The sequence below is a fragment of the Acipenser ruthenus genome, chromosome 37 (genome assembly GCF_902713425.1).
Source record: "Acipenser ruthenus chromosome 37, fAciRut3.2 maternal haplotype, whole genome shotgun sequence".
NCBI lineage: Eukaryota > Metazoa > Chordata > Actinopteri > Acipenseriformes > Acipenseridae > Acipenser > Acipenser ruthenus.
Window position 1 is genome coordinate 8,979,591 of NC_081225.1, and position 19,070 is coordinate 8,998,660.

At 41.6% G+C, this 19,070-nt stretch overlaps 1 protein-coding gene across 1 annotated transcript in view; it reads left to right on the forward strand.

Annotated features, from left to right (window-relative positions):
- Nucleotides 1–6,060: 6,060 nt before the first annotated feature.
- The window catches only part of LOC117971682 (lysyl oxidase homolog 2B-like), a 57,160-nt gene continuing 44,150 nt past the window's right edge, over nt 6,061–19,070 (forward strand). The window contains exons 1-3 of the mRNA XM_059008363.1: nt 6,061–6,220; nt 11,031–11,434; nt 13,167–13,342. Of these exons, the coding sequence (XP_058864346.1) occupies nt 11,080–11,434; nt 13,167–13,342 (531 nt within the window). The 5' untranslated portion in view covers nt 6,061–6,220; nt 11,031–11,079. The remainder of the gene's footprint in view (nt 6,221–11,030; nt 11,435–13,166; nt 13,343–19,070) is intronic.

Sequence of the window (19,070 nt, forward strand, 5' to 3'; positions counted from 1 at the left end):
TTTCTCTTAACTCCTGCTGCTTTTATCGGCTCGTCAACTTTCAAAGGCAGTGCTTATATGTTTGTGTTTGTTTGCATGTTCCAAACGCGGCCCCGCCCTCCGGTACGCAATAAGCCCTGGAAAAGCATACAGAAACTCGGATAGGGTCAGAGAAAGGAGTCGAGGCCTTTGACCTTCTTCTGTGACGGTTATTCATGCGAGCTGAACAAAGGTATCTCGGTTTCACGGACACTTCCTCCCGTCAGTCATCCGGGGGGGGCCCGGCTTCAAACATTTGCCATGATGATAAGAATTTTTCTTGGCTGAAGAAATCCGAGAAATAACGACCACCCAAAAACCCTCAGCTATAGGTAGGGCTACAGTGTGCCATGCGAACAATGGACTAGGTTGTCGCTGTCAGTGATTGCTTTTGCTTTATTAACCATACACATTGAAAGACATTTAAGTTGGTCTTAAAAGATATGAAGAGTAATAATATAGGCTCGTTTTATAGCAGTGCAAGTTACGCAATCATTTACAAACTAAGTTAATAAAGAGAACCTTAGCGCCATCTAGCGGTCTTATAATAAACAGCACGCTCATCTCTTAGTGTCTGCATGAATTTTATCTGTGGCAAAAGCAGTTGCTCAACTTTCCTTAACGAGTGCTAAAGAAATGACAACGCAATGTTTCTGGTTTTAATGCCGAACTTTTAGCACCATGGTTAACTATATCGGATCAGGCGCCAAAATATGCCCCCACGTTATCCAAGTTGTTTAATCATATTTGTAACCAGTTGCGGTGCTGGTACACCCTCAAATAAAAGTAAAAGTGTAACCGTTTCAGCAGACGAAGACCAGGTGGAGAGTTCGTGGTGATATTAATTATACCCGAAGCTTGAGAACTGGGTAATTCGATATCAGTCTGCGTTATTTGTCCTGTTAATATCACAAGAACAATGATTCAGAGGGAAAAAAAGACTGAACACCCAGGCCGGCCGCGAAGTGACGGAGATTAACAAGATTGATGCCATGCCGCCTCTTTTCTTTTCTGCCTGAATGTTTTCACTCTCGGCTCAAGCTGCGTCTTGCCCCCCATTGAAGTGAAATATATATCCCACTCGCCTTAATGAGGAGTGGGGATTTCCTTTCACTAAGCGTCTCTCGAACCTCAAACTATCTTAATAGCTGCGTTTAGGAAGCTTCGGGTGTCGCTGCGTTTGTTTGTATTCGGACAGTTGAATGTTTTGAGTGTTTATTACCATTTTAACACATCAAACGAGGCATGCTGGTAACATTCAGGGACTGGACTGCAAACTATAAACACCTGCAGCACACTTTCTTCTCTGTGTAAGCAGGCTGTCCTTTTGTGGTACTGGCACCCCGAACGCGAATTCTGCATCGCATGACAGATCTTCCTTTTGCAAGTCTGTTTCCAGGGATCAAAGTACGTTTCCCATTGGATAGCAGTTTCATCAGCAAGAGAGCAGTCTGCTAGACTTTGATTGAGGGCTCTCGGTTGGTTTTATTTGAGAGATCTTGATACATTTAGGACTAAATACGGGGGTGGCCTTAATATTGAATATTACTTTGCACTGTTGTCAGTAGGAGCAAAACAGGACTGTAAAAAAGTAAAGATAGAGCTATTGTTAATTTATAATGTTTGTCTCTCATTCTGAACTCATTGTTCATTCAAATGTACTCATACTGTATATGCTAATCCACCCATTTAAAATACTTATCTTGAGTTTTGATATAGTGATAGTTCATATGAATTGTCTTGTCTGGATTCCATCATGACCTGCAAAATAATTACTTCATATATAACCCAAAACACAGACGGGTTCCTTGCAGTAAATCATTATGTCCACAAGACGGCAGACATGCAGTATGTAGTCATTCGAAGCACAGTCGGTATGCTGTTCTTTGCCCTCTAGTGGCTAAACTGAGTGTTTGCAAAGCAATTTGTTGCATTAAAATTGTGTGCTGGCAGCTAATGCCAAGTACACTATATATAAAAGTTTAGAAAACAACAGATGATTTACAGCAAGACTAGGGGTGGGGATTGGGGATTGTATTGCCCATGTCTCCTCACTCAGACCCCTTGCTTACTAAATACCCTGGTATCTCTGAATAGATAATTGTCTCCTCTTTAAAAATATTCCAAGGATTTTAATGAGCGATCCGTCTCACAAGTTCAGTGGTTCCCTAAACATGATTAATTTACTAACAATGCTGAATGGCTGGGTGGAGCATTTGTTGTCTGTTTTCCTGAGTGGTGATGGCCAGGAATGGTACAGTATTGAATGTAGTATTGTCCTTGGCAGTCCTCAGCCAGAAGCATATTTTTCAGGGTAAAATGTAGAGAGAATGCCACTCAGTCATTCCGCATTGATAGCAAGTGGATTATATTTACGGTACCACAGCACTTGTGAGAAAGTGTTCATTAAAATCTCTTGCATATTTTCAAAGAGGAGATATTTAGTGAGAAATCCTCAGTACTGCTTTCCTAGAAAAAGGAGATCGCTTTGGGGTACTTGTGAGATGTCTTGCTCATTAAAACTTTTGGCATATTTAAATAGATGATTATCTATTCAGAGATGCCAGAGTATTTGAGGAAACATGGGCAATACAATCCCCAACCCTAGTCTTGCTGTAAATCATTTGAACCCTACTGTGTGTGTATCTATCTATCTGTCTGTCTATCTATCTATCTATCTATCTATCTATCTATCTATCTATCTATCTATCTATCTATCTATCCTCTATATATCTATCTATCTTTAAAGAGATCATATATACACTAAGGGGCATTGCAACCTGTAAAAGCACATGTAAAGTGTGCAACTATGTTGGTAAAGATCAAAGTGAAATCACAAATAAAGAAAATAAACATTCAGTCTTAAAAAATCCGTCCTGTAAGGATGGCGACCTTGTATATGGTATATTTTGCATAAAATGTAATAAAGTAAAATATGTAGGAGAGACAGGTCCATCATTATATAAAAGAATACAGAACCACCTATCAAATATAAGAAATAAGAAAGTAAATGAACTAATAGTTCAGCACTTTGCAAGGAACAGGCTCACCATGGATCTGTGGTTTTAGAAACAATAGAATTAGATCATGTACAGTATAAAAGAATAAAAGAAAATGAATGGATAAATAGACTAGATAGCGCGAAGCCTGAAGGTTTAAATAGAAAGGCACAGAAGATCGTTACATCATTAGCTATATAGTGAATGACATCACAAAGACATTAGATTTAAAGAGAAATAAATGTGTGGTTACCATGGCATCAAAAAGCCTATAAATACCTCCAGTGTTTGTTTTGAAACACACTTTCCCCTGACAAAGGCATGTTAAACACAGCGGAACGTTGGGAATTTGGATCTTTGAGAAAAAAACAAAACCAAAAAAAACGTATAATGGTTTATTTTACAATGTCAAAAAACATCAAAAGAATTTAACCAAAAAAATGTATTTTTTTTTTCTTATTGTCCTATAAAAAATAGACAGAAATGATTTCCATTACACGAGAGTAGATGTTAAAACTTCATGCTGATTTGAACTCGGCTCTCGCCAAGATAAGCACCAACTAAGACGTAGCTTTACAGTAAACTAATGTGATCCATATGTGTCTCCCTCCATTTACGTTTCCTTCCATATGATGATGTAGATATCCTTCTGTCTGGTGTTAATGGCTGAAGTGTAATGCTGGCTCCAGGGATCAGCTTATTTTGCCTCCCTGGCGCATCAGCACACACAACGGCTGCGATGCTGGCTCCGGGGATCAACCAAAGTGCGGCCTCCCCAGCGCATCAGCATGACAACCGTCTGGATTGAGCCAAGTAGGGTACATCTCTGGGGTTTTCAAGTGGGCACCTTCCATCCTCAGTGTTTCGTCGACTAGCCCACGACACCTCAAGAGGGCTCGACGGTGATTCTGGCGTCCCAGCATCACCCCCCTCCGTCCCCCACTCAACTCAGCCCAGCTTACTTACCTGTCCCCAGCCAGAATCTTTCCGTCTCAACCACAGCCAGTTGCTGCTCCTCTCTGCTGCTTCAGATAAGTTCTTCACTGTGCGACGCAACTCTTGGCCACTGAATCCGACGTCTCTGAGAAACCGGGTTGTAGAGTGTGCCACAAATCCTCGACAACCCACTTCCACTGGGTAAACCCGAACTCTCCATCCTCGCTGTTCCGCTTCAGTGGCTAGTTGAGCATACCGCAGTTTCTTCCTCTCATACGCCTCATCTACAGCATCCTCCCATGGCACTGTTAACTCTACCAGGTGAACAAGGCGTGCTGATCCAGACCACAAGACAATATCTGGTCGAAGGTTAGTGGTGGCAATCTCAGGTGGAAAAATAAGCCGTTGACCAACATCTGCCAGCATTTTCCAGTCTCTAGCAGCTTCCAGTTGTCCTGGGCGAGGATTGGTTTTAACACCTTTTCTTGGTGGTTGCTCTCCTGGGCGGAGGAATGTTGTCTTTTGTGTGTAATGTTTTGATGGAACAGGTGGCAACTTATTGGTCATGTTACGCTTGTCTTCCAATGCTAAGGCCAAACATCGCAGCACCTGGTCATGGCGCCAAGTAAACCGTCCTTGGCTAAGAGCCACCTTACATCCTGTCAAAATGTGCCTTAATGTTGCAGGTGATGAACACAAAGGACATGAGGGATCCTCTCCTACCCAGAGGTTTAGGTTCTGTGGTGATGGGAGAACATCATATGTTGACCTGATGAGGAAACTGATCCTGCTCTGTTCCATTGACCATAGGTCTTGCCAGCCAATCTTGCGTTGTTCCACACTCTCCCATCTCATCCATTCTCCCTGTTTGGCCTGGGAAATGGCCTTTATACACCTCATCCTCTCCTCCTGCTTTTGCACCTCGTTGACTACCAGCTTCCTCCTTTGAGCTGGGGCCGCCTTGTGCCATGTAGGAGGAGTTGAACTGAAACCAAGACCCCCTCTTCCATGCTGAACTTGCCCCATGATATCACCAATTCGAAGGGCAGCCTTTGCATCTTCCACAGCTTTCTTTGCCGCCCACTTTCTTCCAGTTTTCAACACATTTATGTCAAAGGCAGAATGAAAAAAATACGATGCATAATTCAATATTTTGTTGCAATATTTTGAATGACTCGAGTCACTGCTACTATCTGTTCAGCTTTCAGTAAACCCATCTCTCTCTCTCTCTCTCTCTCTCTCTCTCTCTCTCTCTCTCTCTCTCTCTCTCTATATATATATATATATATATATATATATTAGATATACAGTATGTATTTTCACTTGGCTAGCAAGGATTAATTTGGAAAGTAGCTAAGCAATGAAATGAATGACTGAATGAATAGAATGCGTTTGAAGAATTTGAAAAGTGAGGGCGTCATGCAATAGGAAATTGCATGGTATCTGCTTGGAAGAAAGAAAAAAAGACGTTTAGGAAATGATTACGTTGCAGATGCAAATTACAGCGCAGAGCGCGGAATAATGCTATACTGTTGTAGAAAAGCACAATTGGAAAATCACTCTCTGTTTTTCTTGTTGTCTTGTGGGTAAAAGATTTTGCGTGACAATATCCCCCACAGAAAATAGTTAGTTCTAATATATATATATAAAATATATATATATATATATATATATATATATATATATATATATATATATATATATATATATATATATATATATATATATATATATATATATATATATATATATATAAACGTATGGAAATGTTATGAGCTCGCTGGAAAGAATACGTGCGTTATGCCTTAGGGTGAGGATATCAATGACTGTATTTCATGTTATGTGAACGTGGTTATGGAAATAGCTTGCGGTAGCGCCGTGGTGTTTGTGGAATGGCTTGCTGTAACCGACTCAATGGCTTGTCTAGCTGTCTTCTGTTCTTGACAGGTATGCACTACATGCCGGGTGCCCGTCACAGATTTCCTCGGAATTCCGGCAAGGTCTCACGTTCCATCCACCAAAGAGCCGGTTGGCCATGATGAGCTCATTCTTCCTGCCGAGAGAGGGGTGTCCTAATGGGCGTGGTTTCGCCTGCAACTCCAGTGAAATTTCAGGAGGTGGTGAAAGTTTCAAAAGAACTTCAAGACTGGAGAGCAAAAGAAAAGACGCTGCAGAAGCGCAACAGTTGCAACTCAAATGTTATGCAGCATTCAGGGCGATATAGGAGACTTGGGCAAGACAAGTGATCTGGCTGTATATATTTGAAGGTATGTGTGCGTGTTTTAAATCTTTGTTTCTTGAATAAAATAATAATAATTTGTATTTATTTATGGTATGTGCTCTCTTTAGCTTCAGCAATACACTACATGCATATAGTCATGCTGCCGAATGTATTACCCTTGAGATGAACACTAACTGCGATGGATCTAACTGGGAATAAAACATATTTTGCAAATTAACATCGCTTTCTGACTGCAAGACACACGTTTACTTCTTATTAAATGAACGACACGTTTATGTATTTAAGTTTTAGCACATAGCAAATACCGTTTCAAAACAGTTGGAGATCTTATATAACCACCCGTTTTATTAATCCTATACATTATTTTGACAGGGCAACATAATCCCCAATAATTAGAAGGGGAAACAAAAACGCTTTTAAAAGGCTGGATACCATGTCTTTATTAACGCTGGCATGCAACACTATGCAGTTACTCTAGTTCCACGCGTGCTAGATTCGATGTGCGTGTCGTCCTTTGTATAACTATGTCAGCCAGGAATGGCATTCAGTCCAGTTTATGAACAAAGAAAGCTGTCACCATTTCACGTTGCGAGTATAGCCCAAAGCAAAGACCGTGTAGCACAGAAAGTCCGTTCTTCAGTAGGGCCTACAGTACATCATGAAATGACACTAAACTCCGCAGAAAGCATTTGGCTCGCTTTAACACACCGCTGTCCCCCGACGCACTCACATTTCTTTCAACAACATCTGTTAGCTGCGTTTAATTTAAAACCGTTTGGGGCGGAAACTCTGTAGGCAATGGATTATCAATTATATCATGTCAGCAATCCTGGTTCACAAGGCAGGAAAAAAGGGTAGGTGGTTGTGCCGTTTGTATTAACCCTTCCCCGTGTGTGAAGCAATTTCCACGGCATTGAAACACGCTTTCACTCGTCGCTTCAAGTACAGCAAACCGCATCTGCGTTTGGCATGCGCAAAACTGAACGGCAATCAGATTGTGTTTTTACAAAACAGTATACATTATACCGTAATTAAAAACAAAATCAGGATATGGCCGGCAACGTATATAATCCATAACTAATAGTGAAGCAGACTGGGCTTGTGGGTGTTCGTACTCATCAATCATTACTGTTTCTGCGCTCAGGGATATTTCGCAAACGTTTAAATAATAACCGCAGCATATTTTTCCTTTTGGGAGGATTATTATTATGTTTTTTTATAGCATATACTCGAGGCGCAGTAATGCCCCGTTCAGGATAGCCGTGGGACATTTTTAGCTATCCAGATGAGTAAGACAACTGTCCCACTTTCCAGTTTCTACTCCAAAGCGACCCTGCCAGAACCTTCTCACGGCGCCTAATCGGAAACTGTTCTTCTAAAGGGGTGCTGACGGGGTTTTAACAGCCGTTCAGTGAGTTATCGATATATTAGATTGGGTTCTCTGTCGATTCCATGGTATTTCAACTGTTTGGTCTCTAATGAGTCATAAAGCTAAGGGTCCCCACGGTGTTAAACCTCTGCATTGAGTTTCCTCGTTAGGTTGGTTCACACTCTGTATTGACAAGCACTCCGGTTACATGTTCAAGTCTAGGCAAGCGGGATCTGCTAAGTGCTGTTAGATATTACACATCCATCCACTGGTTAGATAGTGCTTGCAGTGTTAATTAAATCCCTGTGAGGCACTGTAAAGTATATATGCAATATTTCATATGTATGTTGAATATGTTTATTAAGACATATTGACTGCAAACATTTAAGACAACTTAAAACATTGGTTGTTAAGTTATGGAATAATAATGGTAAATGTTGTTATTATATGGTTACATTTTCTATTACATATCAATTAACAGTTAATAAACATGTAATTGAAATAAATGGGTAATTGCATATAAAGAGTGTGCTACACATGGCAGTGTTTTTGTTGGTCCGTCACGCTGTGTATTGCTGCTATTTTACCAGAACCCCCAGTTTTAACTACCAGTTAAGTTAACTCAGTGTGAAACAATTATGTATCACAAAGCTTGGGAAAAAAGTCAGTGTGTGAGCTGTGTGCTGTAAAAATCCAGCTGGCTCAAGTTACAGTGGACAGCTAGGAAAAACTGCAGCTGACTTTGTTAAGTTTAATGCACTTTGGAGTTGCAATACACCAAAACTATCTGACCTTTGAACTTCCTGCCAACTCTGACTCAAGCCTGACCGTTAAAAACAAGCGATTAGTATTATTACTGAACGAACGCATAATTACTCAAGTTCAAACAAAGCCTGATTCTTCTCATATGGTTCCAGCCTCAGAGGTGATATGGGGTCTGGCAATGCAGTAAGTCACATATACAATGAGAACTCTGCAGTGAAACGGGGCAGGCTTGTATTGTAATGAAGAACTGTACATTCTAATGAGATTGTTGAGCCTTCCTGCCAGTGGGAGACACCCGTGTTCTAGAATTCCTCTGTTTGGTTGCTTGGATACCAGCTGACAGAACTCTCGGTGTTTCCCATTTATCAAGTACCATGCCAAAATCCTTTGTGTTTAGTGGATAGTATAGCTGTATATACTTTTACAACCTTTGCCCTTGTGGAGCATCTAAGATCCAACGTTCGACCGAACTTTCTAACAAAATGCATTACAAACAGCATCTCATTCTCACGTTGTTGGCCATTTCATTAAAACAAATCTCCCAAACGGCAATTCGAAAGGCCTGTGAAATGTGTAGCACAGGATGCATATTTTTATACAAATCTTGTGAGGTGCATCTCCCTGTTAGCAGGCAGTGTCGGTCATGACATGTGATCTATCAGACTGATAAAGATCAATGCCGCCTGGGCAGCCCATGGAGGCCTCACACCCTACTGACAGTGCTGTAGCCAACCTTTAGAAAATGGATACACTGTGTGCCTTGTTTACAGGGTGTCCATTTATCAGGGTTAGGAGGAAGTGAAATCAAATTAGACAGTGGAAGAGGAATTTAACCAGGCTTGAATTTTTGACCTGTGTTGAAAGTTTTTAAAAGTTGAAAGAAGTCGTACTATGCACAGCCACACAGTAATGTGACATCTGTTTGAGAATCAAGCCCTTTATTTTCCTGTGACCTGATTGGCACTAGAGCTGCATTGTTCAGCACCGAAGGGGTGTGCATATCTGAGGCTGTGTGTTCATGTATTTGCAGTAGCAGGGTTAGAGCGTTCAGTCACACTAGGAGACTGGCTCGGACCACCTACACACCGCGTGCTTCCTGCTGGGTGAAAGGGGTCAGCCACACAGGCTGACAATGATTCCAGTGACTAGACTGAGCAAACAGAAATCCATCTCAAATAAAACGTGTTACGAAAAATGGATCTGATGTTTAATGGAGTGCTAATCGAGGTAGATAGAGAAAAGGCATTTCATTTGAAAACTCAACCAAGCTCTCTTCATAGCTGTGTATTCCCGGGGGTATTTGCAATTTAAGAAGGAATGCATGTTAGTGTGCAAACGGAGGGTTTGATTCTGGGATGTACTGTCAGTGGCTTACAGTTAGAGCTACTTTGTAACACTTTAATAGTCAGTTAATGCCACTTCCACACAGATTATCTGTCGTCACCTTTAGTTCTAAGAGTAAGTCCCTGTCACACATTGAGGAATGATGCGCTAAAACCAATTAACCCTTTCCTAAAACACTTACTGTTCACAGACCCTGGTTAGCTCTAGCTAAAGCTACCTTAGGCAAGGTAATCCTGACTATTGATAATCAGGGTCTGTGAAACCAGCCAAAAGACCACATCACAAAGAGGGGAGTTCTGACAAGATCAACACCATGACTCCAGCCAGTGCCTAAGGAACCCGTTGAGCACAAATCTTGTCCTTTTCCTACAGCTGTTTCTGACTTCAACCAACAGTTTGGCAACCTTAGTCTATTTTTGTGGACAAGGAGCGAGTAATGAAAAATTGGTGCAATTTAATATCCTTCCATTTAAAATGGGTTTGCATGAAGCAAGAATTGGTATGCATTTTAACTGTTGTTTACTAACTAGTTTGTGGTTCTGTGTCCTGAGTAAAATGCAGAGCCAAGAGCCCCTTGGTGCCACTTAACACTGCTCTGTGTTTAGTTTCACTTGAAAAGGAAACTGTCGTAGGAAAGCAGTAATACCCGACTGAGCGCTTGCTCCAGAAAGAACCGGATTATTGCAGGAAAAGAATTTGAATTGCATGAGCAGCATGGAGTTGTGCAGGTTTTAAATAACCCTGAAGACTTCAAAATGTTAAAAAAAACTTGTTTTTAAAATACACAAAAGAGAGAAAAGCTATAAACAAATACCATTTAAGTGCTTGACATTTTAACGTGTATGGTATCTCTCCAGTGCACCAAGTGACAAAAAACAGTTCTTGTATGGGTACCGTGATTCTGCCATTGGCTCACAGGGAAATTATGCAGACTGGTCTGGAACTGATCTTGGGGATAAAGCTGAGGATTTAGTTGTGTGGATGATAACTTGGAAACAAACCCCCAAAGGAAGGAAGGGAGGAAGCTTTCTGTCAAGTTGCTTGTTCTGGAGAGGGGGGGAGGGGGGGAGGGGGGGAGGGGGGGCGGGGTGTTTTGTGCTGCCGGGGGAACCTTTGACCCCCATGTATCATTTTTTTTTAACACCCTGTTCACAGCGTCAAGTTTCAGTCAAGCTTTCAGAAGTTGTTGGATACAAGAGTAAAGTTTTAGATAAACAAGTCAGATTTTAAACCGTATGCTTATTACGTTATACAGTACCTGCTGCCTTCTACTGTACATGCCAGCACTTTCTGTACTCAGAGGGCGGTGACGAGATTTAACAAAGTGTTTGTTTGTCTGTTTGTTTGTTTTCTTCAGGAAACTGGAAGCTATCCCCACAGTGTACTGCCGGAGTGCTGTCTGAAGAATGCACGCCTCTGCTCTCTGTCATGCAGCGGCTCTGCTCTTGCTCTGGGGAGAGTTGGGCTTTCTGTGTCTCGCTCAATATGAGAACTGGCCGTACCCTGAGGGCTACCCGGAGCCGGAACAGGAGCAGTACCAGGCTCCGCAGCTATCTCCCGACACCCCCAAAATCCAGCTCAGGCTAGCAGGCGAGAAACGCAAGCACAACGAAGGCCGTGTGGAGGTGTATTACAGCGGGGAGTGGGGCACGGTCTGTGATGACGACTTTTCAATCCACGCTGCCAAGGTGGTGTGCAGGGAGCTGGGCTACATGGAAGCTATATCCTGGGCACCTTCGTCAAAGTACGGGAGAGGAGATGGTAAAGCTGGCACTTTCCTTTTGTTACATTCAGGGTCATGCTAGTCCTGTACCCAGTCCTGGGCTTCAGAACTGGTTTGGAAAGACGGATGCCAGGAATTTGAGCAAGCATGAAGTCTCATCATAGTCTGTAGGTTTATTTATAGGAGTTATGCCGCTATAAGGAATTATTTATTTCACTGGGGTCTGATTGCTCAAAACTCTGAACTCATGTACAACTTGAATGAGTCATAACAATGTCTTGTTTCCTAATACAGGGATGGATATAAGACTCCCATTGCACAGCAGTTTGATCCATTCCCAGCTTTTACTAGGATTTTAATAAGACACACCTGAGCTTGTTACCCATATGCTGTGGCTAATCAAGCTCCTAGTAAAACCTAGAATGGGTGACACTGCTATGCAATCAGTGTCTTATTAGTATTATTCCCATCCCTGCCTAATAGCACATGCAACATTATCACTGTGTCATCGTTTTTTGTGTCGTTTTGCTTCTTTGCTTGTTTGTATAGTTTAATTTGGAGCATGCTGCTGAAGGGACATCCCTTGAAATCACACACTGCTTTATTAATTGACAACAGCTTGCAACCGTATCATAACAGCTGAATAGCCCGAACACCGTAAATCAGCAAAGAGCTCTTAAACACAGCACTCGGGATGCATTGCTCATTGAAGTATAGCTTTAATAAAACACAGATGACGCCGTGAGCTGCAACCATTTGTTCATCATTTAATGTGAGTGGGACAGCAACTAACTAAGCAGAGCTTAGCCATCTGTTAGGGACACGTCTGAGAGCTGTAGTGTTTTGAGTAATACTATCCCTCAACAGGATATAGCAATCGCTGAATTTTCTTTTCAGGACCGAGATCATAGTGATCTGCTTATTATAGATTAATCAATTACTGAGGGCCATGGCTCTTAGTTTGCAAACTTCAATTAAACATTGATCACTGATCAATTAATCGCCCTGTTGCCTGTTTTGGAGTCTCCCGCATATATGTCATAAGCACATGCATGTTTTCAGTTGAGTCGAAGTTAATTTGTTGCTTGCTTTTGATGCATATATTATATTACAAAGGATAATAATAATAGGCACATACATGTTTTCAGTTGTACTTGCAGATTTCTGTGTTGAGACACAGACTCCTGGGCTGGTAATTAAGAGACTGCAGAGGTTTAAAGATCTGTGATTCTGTAATGTGCTTTATGAATGTAGAGAATGCTCACTAATCGACTGACCAGTCTGGGTCCATTCCCAGACTTTCAGAAACAGTCTCCTCTGCTCTTGTAGGAAATGTTGCGCGGCACAATGCAGCACACCAGTTGGCCCTCCGGTTAATGCTCCAGCTTGCTGAAGGAGACCGTCTGGCTCCATAATTTAAGAGAATCATTCAAGACAATGAGCTACAGTCTCCAAAGCCATGTTCCTAAACCATCAGACTAAAGGGGATTTGCTGGTCAAATTGTTGGCAGCCATCGTTCCTGTGAGTTCTGTGATCTGATCCCACATGTTTTGAATAAGCATCCTAGGACTAGTTCCGCAACTCCTAATATGTCTGGCTCAGTCACATGAACTTGACACGAGAATCACATTTTCAGCGCACATCTCTTACTTACCATTAGACTTTTCAGCTGGGGTTTCGCATGATTACAGTGTTAAGCTGTAATAATGGTTGCCAGCTTTAGGCACGAATTGTTGACTCCTGTGCTCTCCCTCTCTATCATTCCACAGGTCGTATCTGGCTAGATAATGTCCACTGTACCGGTAAGGAGCAGACACTGGCCCAGTGCTCCTCCAACGGGTTTGGGGTGTCGGACTGCAAGCATACTGAGGACGTGGGCGTGGTCTGCAGTGACAAAAGAATCCCAGGCTTCAAATTCATCAACACTCTGACCAACAACATTGAGGTAAACCCTGAACTACTGCAGACAGTTACACTCACTAGCCCAGGACCTTGTTCCAACCAGGTCCTCGTTTGCCTAATGGAACACCTGCAATCAATACCCTGTTCACACTACCCTCAGAATATAAGTTTATCCCATTTTGAAATCTTGATTGTGAATGCTATGAAGGACAACCCCATGTTTATGACCTATGAGATTATGCTTTTGTTTGGGTATTGGTTGGAGCAAGACTCTGGGCTGCAAGGAATGGAATGGGATGAAAGAGGCTCAAGAGAGTGCCACTGAGTGTTGATTTATTTAGTGTGCTGATGCACAAAGGGTTGGGTAAAACAATGGAAATGCTTGCACAGCACTGTCAGCAGGGTGGAGAGCAGTGGTCATGATTTTTGGCAGGACATGAGGTCGAGGGTCTGATGATTTTGCTCCTTTGGGATTTAACTAGATACTAAATGTAAAACGAAATGATGTACAATTGTTAGGAGGCTGTGTGGTCCAGTGGTTAAAGAAAAGGGCTTGTAACCAGGAGGCAAAGTCTGTTCTCCAGAATAGCCTATAAACAGAGTCATCCCATTTGAGACTTTCTGACTCTCTCAATAATGCATTGCTGAAGTTGACGTTTCACTTAACACATGAGAAACAAAAAATAGAAAGCTATGAAAATCTGTGTATGTACAATGTACAAGTGCTAGGTTTGCCAGATGAGAACCCATGTATAAAAATAAAAAAACAGTAAAAATAAAAATTGAGCATAGGACAAGTTAATGAGCAGTTACCTCATCTCTGAGGCATTCAGGGGCTATCCGTGTGAATTAAGACCACGTGCTTGCTGTGATGAATTCCTGTTGAAAGGTTAACACAAGACCTTCTCTGTCTGATTGGGGAGTCCCTTGTGCAGTGCATGCCTGTTCTGCATTAGAATGTTTCAGAGAGATGCTTGTTTAAGATTCTTGGGGAAAAGGGTTTAGTGAGAAATATAAAACAGAGATGTCTAGACAGGGCTTCCCTATGAAGTCAAAGGGAGAGGTATGCATCTGCAGTGTTTCCACTTATCATGCAGTAACGTGGGCAGGCTTTTCTAATGGATAAAACAGTCCCATCCTTCTAGATCTGTGGATTTTAAAGGAGTGAATCACTCTCTGCTGTTTCTTACCAAGGAGCTAATGACGATGGCCTTTTGTGGTCTAGTTAGATTGCTATGAGCTGTAACTACCAAGCTTACGTTTGTGGAAATTCTCCTGAATGTTTGTGGGATGACAACATCAGATGCATCCACAAAGCGGTTTTGTGATTTATAAATTATTTGGTTGTACTAATAAGCTCAGTATAGTGCAGGACCATCCTCCGACTCAAGCTTGGGGGAAATGGCTTATGAGTTGAAAAATGTTTCCAGTATAAACACAAGGAATAGGAGCAATTGAAACACTGTTCTAGTGAACTTTTTCAGACATGTTTCTGGTTGGTTTTGTTACCATCTTCAGTGGCAATGGTTCTATACTAGGGGACAGTAATAGCGTAAAGGCAGCTGCAGTGATGGAATGGTAGTATTTTCAGAACCAATACAAACTGGTTTCATATCAGGGTGGAGGTGGTAGAGCACGGATGAACACAAACATGCTGACAGTCAGCTCCTTTATAGAAAACCCAAAGCACTAGCATCCAACAGCATTTCCAGCAATGACAACACAATGGATACGGAACACAAACAGTATAGCTCAGTACAGTCCTGGTGCTGGAGCACACTGTCTGGTTCTGGTTTGATAAAAGTGTATCAGTTCATAGAATGGTGGTACCATCTGTAAGATAAAGCATGAAGATGAGCCACTGTGGCACTACTGCTATGGCGGCTTTATATTCTGTACAAAACCATTGCCTTTACATTGCAGTATCGTAGACAGATTGCGCGATGATGATCATTTAGTTTTAGTGTATCTACTCAGCTGAGCAGATTAAAAACAATGTTTTCCGGACCAGTTTTTAACTGAGAATCCCTGCAACTTTCTGCATAGCTTTAAGTTAGAGAAGCGACTGGATTTTTCAATATGTGACCTTGGCTTAACCCTTGACCTCTTGCTGCCTGAATCCCAGCCCAGCTCCAGGGCTGTGAGGAAGCAGGAGGTGCGCACAGACTAGGAAACGACTCATCTCACCTGGGCTGGGCTGCCCTGGCTTAGTTATATCTAACAGACCGGCTAATAAATAGACAAGCCTTTGTTAAAGGCCATTCGAGAAACACAATGGAGAAGCTATTTTTCAGTGCAGTTTTACTGGAAGACCAGACTGTCCTTAAGTGATCCTTTCACATTCCTGCAGTTTCCTAATACTAATACCAAGAATACCAGGAACCACACACACGCACACACTAATGGTGCTTGGCAAAATGCAGATGGAAAAATCTCCACTTCCTTAGTAGAAGGCTCAGTGGAGTGAGAGGGGGACTGAGAGCGCTATGCTGAGGATGCATGAACTTGTTTCATAAATGCAACAGAATTCATTTGGAGATCTGTTTGATTTTCAGTACCTAGTCAAGTGCTGTGATATCGGCTTATTCCATTCATTTCAATTAGTCCTGCGGCAAATATTGGAATATTCAAACCAACTGCTCTTGAAATGTATTCGGTGGAAAAATGGACCGTGTTCATACTGGTGTACGAACAACTGATAAATGGCTGTCAGAAAGATGACCTGCAGATAGACCCCAATGCGTAATGAGGTCAGAAACACACATTCTGTAGAAGAGTGTTTCTCTTCTTTCTTTAATAGGTCATTTCATGGGGTATGGAGTTTACTCTCATGGGATTTTTTAAAGATTATAATATGTTATGAATTCTAAAAGTATAAAATGACCTGACTAGTTCAGGGTGTAATAAAAACATGTAGAATTGAGATGAAAAGATGTTCATATGATTTCAAATTACAGTATCTTGTTTACAAGCCATTTATTATTATTAGTTTATTTAGCAGACGCCTTTATCCAAAGCAACTTACAGAGACTAGGGTGTGTGAACTATGCATCACCTGCAAAGTCACTTACAATTACGTCTCACCCAAAAGACAGAGCACAAGGATTTGTGGGATTTGAACCGGGGACTTCCTGGTTACAAGCCCCTTTCTTTAACCCCTTTCTTTAGTGCATAAATCACCATTAGAAATATTGGCACTAATTATAAAGAAACGTTACCCATGCAATACAAGCTATTCCATGAGTCTGAAATTCCGTAAATATAAACACATCTTGAACTGTTTATACACTCCACAGTGTGTACATATAAGCTGCAAATTTCCATGTGTATGTTTATATCAATATTTATGTCCCAGAGAAGCTAGTTTGCATTGCAACAGTACATTCCAGACTTAGGCAAATATTTTCCTTGATTAAGTCTCCATCAATGCAGAAGCAGGGCTGGCCAGCCATGCTGAAATATACAATCAGGTCTTGTTTATATAGGAGAGGTGGACCAGTGCTGAATTATGTTACATTACGTTCTCAGATAACTAGAACCTTTCTGAAGCCATAATCAACAAGGACGCCTCTTTCACAGGTTTTATTTTTCATTTACTGGTAACGTGCATTTCCAAGAAGCCAAAGCAGGCAGTGGCTGGTTGTAAATGAGGGTCTGTATGCATGTGCATCCAACTCTATCAATGAAAGCAGTCTAGTTTTATCCTTTTTGTTGACCCAGTTAGGGCTAAGGATCGAAGAGAATGTTTATAGGGACCGGGTCATCTTTTCACCACTGGAAAGTTTGGGATCCAGTGCCATGGCAAACTCTGTTTTAGAAGTCTAGAAAGTGAAGAATCCAGAACAGTTTTTAAGCTTCCGCGTGCAGCATGGCATAGGTCCCGAGTTATTCAAATGAATAAAAGAAAACAACAGCATTGGTTCATTTAAAATGCTATAATAAATCCATCTAATCTTGCATTTCCAGGACTTCACTATCTTAGCAACTGCTATACAATACATGAAACCCTCTAGAGTTCTGTTTTCAGCCTTAGGAGTGAGTGATAAAACAAAAGCTCCACTAACAATTGTCATATTGGGCAGTAAACCTTTCTCACTGAAATGGTTCAGCCTCATAAACTATGCTCATCTTCAGATCGATCTTGAAAAATGTATTATTATTTTTAGTTTATTTAGCAGACGCCTTTATCCAAGGTGACTTACAGAGACTAGGGTGTGTGAACTATGCATCAACTGCAGAGTCACTTATAACAACGTCTCACCCAAAAGACAGAGCACAAGGAGGTTAAGTGACTTGCTCAGGTTCACATAGTGAGTCAGTGAGTGAGCTGGGATTCAAACCGGGGACCTTCTGGTTACAAGCCCTTTTCTTTAACCACTGGACCACACACAGTACTGCACAAATCCACTGCAGGCTTCTTGGGCAACACGAATATCCACATTTATGGTTTTGTTGCTGTTAAGCAAGTTTACAGAAACAGCAAAGTGCTTGGGACAGTAAACACCAAGCTAGTAACAGACCGAGTGGTTTATTTTTGTCCCCTCATCTGTTTGCTTGCTCAGGATACCCTGCACCCTTAATGTTTGCGTGAGACGTTTGGAAGGACGCAGTGCAAATGGTCAAAACCAGAGCCGTCTAAAAGAGCTGTAGTGATGACTAGGAACTTCTAAAAAGGCCATAGAAACAAAATATACCAGTCACTAGACACAATACTGTAATCTAAAATACTTAAGCTAAGAAGTTAACTTAGTAGTAGCAAGGAAATAAAAAAGCTCACTGGGCTTCACAAGGCTTAGTTTTGTTTTATAGCGCTTTCTCTATACTCTGTCACACGTTTTTATGCTTTTGCTATGGGAAAACTGTCATAGGGAACGAGCCATGGTTGGCCTAAGAGCCATCCGCTGTACAGTCCTGGTCTAAACATAACCGACATATCAATAAGACACATCCTGTTTGACTTTTCCCCAAATTTGTAGAAACATTTGGGGTTTGTTTTTGTGCTGTTCTCAGGGATTAAAATAAGACTCCTATTGCACAGCAGTTTAATCCATTCCAAGTTTTAATGCGAGCTTGATTAGCCACAGGGTATAGGTAACAAGCTCAATTGTGTCTTGTTAAATTCGTAGATAAACCAAGAATGGATCCAACTTCTATGCAACGGGAGGCTTATTTCCATCCCTGTGTTCTTGTAGACTAGGCCCAAGGACAATTAAAGTAAGCATGTCCTTTCAGTGGTAGTCTCTCATCCAGTTTAATTTGCAAAGAGGAGTGCAGTGGTTATCAATGGCTTCAGTGCTTTTGAAAGCTAGTGTAGTGGGTTGGAGGGCTGAATAATTTTGGGGCATTTTGACACAGGTCTTATTACTTAGTTCAAATGCGAATAACCCAGCTTGCTTTCCAAAAAGCTCCCCTATTATCTATTTAATACGGTTGCCTTAGGTGAAGATTAGACAGTAAAGGAAGAAATTCAAAGCATGTCCAGGAAAGCAGAGCACAGGGGAGAGCACAGGGGAGAGCACAGGGGAGAGCAGTACCGCACTACATGTGTTGCTATTACAAGAGGACCAATGAGAAAGCTGTTCAGAGAAGGAGGAGAACGCTGACGCACCTAACGGTAGCGTAATGATCCCTTTATATATACAGTATATACAGCTTTAAGGTTTAGGCTTTGTGGAGTCGGAGATCACCTCCAAACAGAGGACATGCATTGTGTGTGTGCGATTACAGTGAGTAGAGTTAGACTCACAGTGACTAAAGCACACTTCTGTTAA